The sequence below is a fragment of the Myotis brandtii genome, unplaced genomic scaffold (genome assembly GCF_000412655.1).
Source record: "Myotis brandtii unplaced genomic scaffold, ASM41265v1 scaffold59, whole genome shotgun sequence".
NCBI classification, from domain to species: Eukaryota; Metazoa; Chordata; class Mammalia; order Chiroptera; family Vespertilionidae; genus Myotis; species Myotis brandtii.
The window spans coordinates 2,874,710-2,878,430 of NW_005370223.1; the positions used below are offsets into that span (position 1 = coordinate 2,874,710).

Sequence of the window (3,721 nt, forward strand, 5' to 3'; positions counted from 1 at the left end):
AGGTGGTTGGGGGTGTAGGGATGACAAAAACTTAAAAAGAATGTTTTAGTGTGTGTCTAGAAGTCAAAGGATAGATAAATGAAAATTCATGACATTGATAAACATTAACCACTTTAATGTCCATAATAGAAAAAGTAACAGGACGTGGTTTGGTTTTGTTCCTTTGTGAATATTCTTTCTCTTTCGACAAAGTACTTGAAGTGGGTGACACTTTACGTTCATCTCATCGCTGAATTCCCAAGGACGGGAACTGTACTTTATTTTAATTATCTGGCACCTACACTGCCTGTCGCATAGTAGGTACATAGTAAATGTCAGTTGACTGATTAAAAGGCTAATTACATTGAGTCGATAATCCCCTTGTGTTTTGTTTTCTACTCCAAGAAAGCCAGAATCAGCCGATGTTTTCTTATGCTGACAGTTCATAAACAATTACACGTGGTGGTTTTCATACTGGACATGTGAACAGAGGTTACCGATCAGTTTACTGTTTGTGTTTCTCCCGCCATTTACAGGTGCTATCTTGCCACTTCAGGCGTGCGTCACGCCGTGTGTTAGGGACGTTATAGCGCTCTCATTCTCAAGGGCCTTCATTTTACAGACGTGGAAATTGGGAATAAGTGACCCACCCAAGACCACACCGAGAAAGTGTGGCTGAGCCAGGCTTCGCGTCCAGATGGCCCCTGGCCCTGCGTGCTCCACTCTGCTGTCCGATCTCACACGCGTGGCTCCCGGGGTCACTCGGGCGCCTGCCCTGCTTGTGTACCCACAGTCATTAACCCCCGGAGCCTTTTCCCTCTTCAGAGCCACACCACTGCCTCCTGCCCGTCCTTAGACACACAGCCTCTCACCCTCCGGGCACCGTGGCATCCAGACCGGTGTGAGCAGGGCTTGGAAATCTCCGAAAGGGCCACACGTCTCTTCCCATTTGCTTCTTTAAAGATGCAAAAAGGCTCACCCTGGCCCGGTAGCTCAGTTGGTTCGAGTGTCGTCCCCATACACCAAGGTTGTGGGTTTGATTTCCGGTCAGAACACATACGAGAATCAACCACTGAATGCATAAATAAGTGAACAAGTAATCGATGTGTCTCTCGCTCCCTTCCTCTCTCTGTAAAATCAATAAATAAAGCTTAAAAAGGATTCAGAAATCTCATCAAAGTCTGGCCATCTCCTGGAAAATTGAAATTGGTCCAGGTTATGGGAAACATTTCATTACATAAAAGTTCAATGGAAGTTAAAGCTCAGGAGAACCTATGTGCACTTTTCAACACTGACCCTCAGCTTCTCTCTTTCTCCTTAGGTGCTGTTACCCCCGTACGATGATGCCACTGTGACCGGCACAGCCAAGGAGCCGCCGCCCCCTTACGTATCTGCCTGAGCCTGACGGTGGGCGGAGCAGAGCAGAGCTTGGCTTTGCAGACATCGAGGCATTAGTTCTTTCTCTTCTGAGATGCGCTCTCCGAGTTATTTGTTGCTGAGATGTTGCAACTTAAATTTTTAGTGTTAAGTTGAAACCCTCTGTAGTTTTAAACATATGCTTTAGCTAGAGCACTGTGATAGGTTAGCTTCCCCGGACGCCCTGGGCGCCGAAAATTCCCGGCAGTCTGGGTGGACTTGAGGCAGAGAAGTCTGGTTTTGTACCCCTAGGCCCCAAGTTGGGGGATTCATCACATTTTTTTCCTCTCTGTTCCCTCTGTCTCTTTCAAAAGTATCAAATAAAATCAAAATGAAACAATACTTTTCTTAAGCCTCTCCGGTGTGTGGAAGAAACCCTTGAGAGAGCAAGGCTGTTAATGGTGAATCGGTGCTCCAGTTAGGGAAATAGGAGTCCATTAGTGTGTCTAAATAAAACAGGAATTTCCTTAAGAGCCTTGATGGCATCAATTCAGGGACCGTTTGGATTTGTCCATGGGCTAAATTGAGACTCTCTGACAATCCCCAGCAGTGAGAGAGCAGCCGTGGCACATGGCTGTTCCGGGCACCCCGGGTCTGCGGTCATGGAGGGGCGTGTCTCGTCGGAGTTACGGGGTGAACCGATGTGTTAGGCGCTGCACGGCACCCCGTGCTCCCTGTCTCCAGGTATCCTATCCCCGCCCGGCCCTCTCACTGCATGGTCTGGCCTGGCCTGACTCCGGGATGTCCGTCTCACTTTGTCAGGGGGCATTGCTAGGAGGTACTTACCTGACCCTATAAAAAGGTTTCTTCTCTCCCTGCAAGGCACATCCTACTGCTTGGAACTTCCAACTATGCCTAGTCATCTTTCAAAGTGAGTGTAGAGTGATCTGCAGAAAAATGAGGAGGAGGGGCGCTTTCCTAGGGACCCCCCACCTTGACTACCTGGATTTCGGGGGACTTTTATGTATTCGTAGATGGAAGAGTCCCAGCTCCTGTTTTTTTCCATTATTCGATGTGCTGTACATGAAAGCTTTTACAATTAAAGTGAGATTTGCCCACACCCAAGAATTGGCTCTGGTGGCTGTGCCTGGGGACCCTTTCCGCCCACATGGTCGAGCCTAAGGAGGAGGTTTATGGCTTGTTTCACACATGGGCTCTTTAATATTTCAGTGCTGATGAAATCAGAACTTCTTCGGCCAAGAGAAATGGAGACAAACAGACCTGAGCTTCCAGCATTCCTCACCCTGGCCTCTACCAAGCTCCGTGCGCTGAGCTGTTTTGCATGTGGTTGCTCTGTGTCCGTAGTGCACTTTTAATGAGCAGCTCAGATTTTACTACAGTGGGAGGAAGATTAAACGTTAAAGGGAGGTGAGAGGGGGAGATCTGTATACCTGAGAGTCAGCCTCAGTTACTTCTCATGACATACCTCTTGAGTGTTCTGTATAAACTCAACCTAAGAAATTCTGTTCCTTGATGATTTATGCCCATAAGATTCACACTGAGTTCATCAGAAGGGTCATTAGGGATGGAAAAGGCCTATCAGGTCGTTTCACTGATCCCTGTGTAAGGCATGTTGCTATCCATCATTTTCTAGCTTTTTTGCATAATTTTGCAGCATGAAGAACAGCACATGGTAAATGGAGAGAAGTGCTGATTCTGAGTCTCTGGAGGGTGGTCTGAGAGGATCTTATTCACATGACACTCAAACAGCACCATAGACATCAGGATACCACTTCCTACTCAGGTCCCAGATGCTGCTGGTGCGTAGCCCAGGCTAAGCTGCAGAGCTGCCTCTACCAAGTAAGGAATTGTCGCCACCGTGGGGAGGTTGTGATGTGGAGAGCGCACTCCATGCTTCAGGAGATCGTCCGGTCTTTGTCTCATTGCTGATCCAGATACCCATCTTTTAAATGTACTTTACATCCTGCCGGGGTTCATGTCCCAGCATCAAGAAGGGTTCAGGAATCTGGAAAAGGGGCTGCACATAGATGACATAGGAATCCAGAGACTAATAAAGAGTCCGGAGACGAGATATAATTTTGAAAGGCATTGGGGGTCAGAGGACCTTCAGCTAAAGGAACTGAAGAGAGCCTCCTTGTCTAGGACTCTTGCTTTTATTAACACAACTAGATGCCCGGTGCACAAAAATTTGTGCACTGGGACGAGATATTTTGAAAGGCATTGGGGGTCAGAGGACCTTCAGCTAAAGGAACTGAAGAGAGCCTCCTTGTCTAGGACTCTTGCTTTTATTATTACAACTAGATGCCCGGTGCACAAAAATTTGTGCACTGGGGGGGGGTCCCCCAGCCCGGCCTGTGCCCTCTCG

General features: G+C 47.9%; 1 protein-coding gene across 1 annotated transcript in view; it reads left to right on the forward strand.

Annotated features, from left to right (window-relative positions):
- Positions 1 to 2,460, forward strand: part of LAPTM4B (lysosomal protein transmembrane 4 beta) — a 35,621-nt gene extending 33,161 nt beyond the window's left edge. The window contains exon 7 of the mRNA XM_014550268.1: positions 1,301 to 2,460. Coding sequence (XP_014405754.1) covers positions 1,301 to 1,378 — 78 coding nt within the window. The 3' untranslated portion in view covers positions 1,379 to 2,460. The remainder of the gene's footprint in view (positions 1 to 1,300) is intronic.
- Positions 2,461 to 3,721: the final 1,261 nt, after the last annotated feature.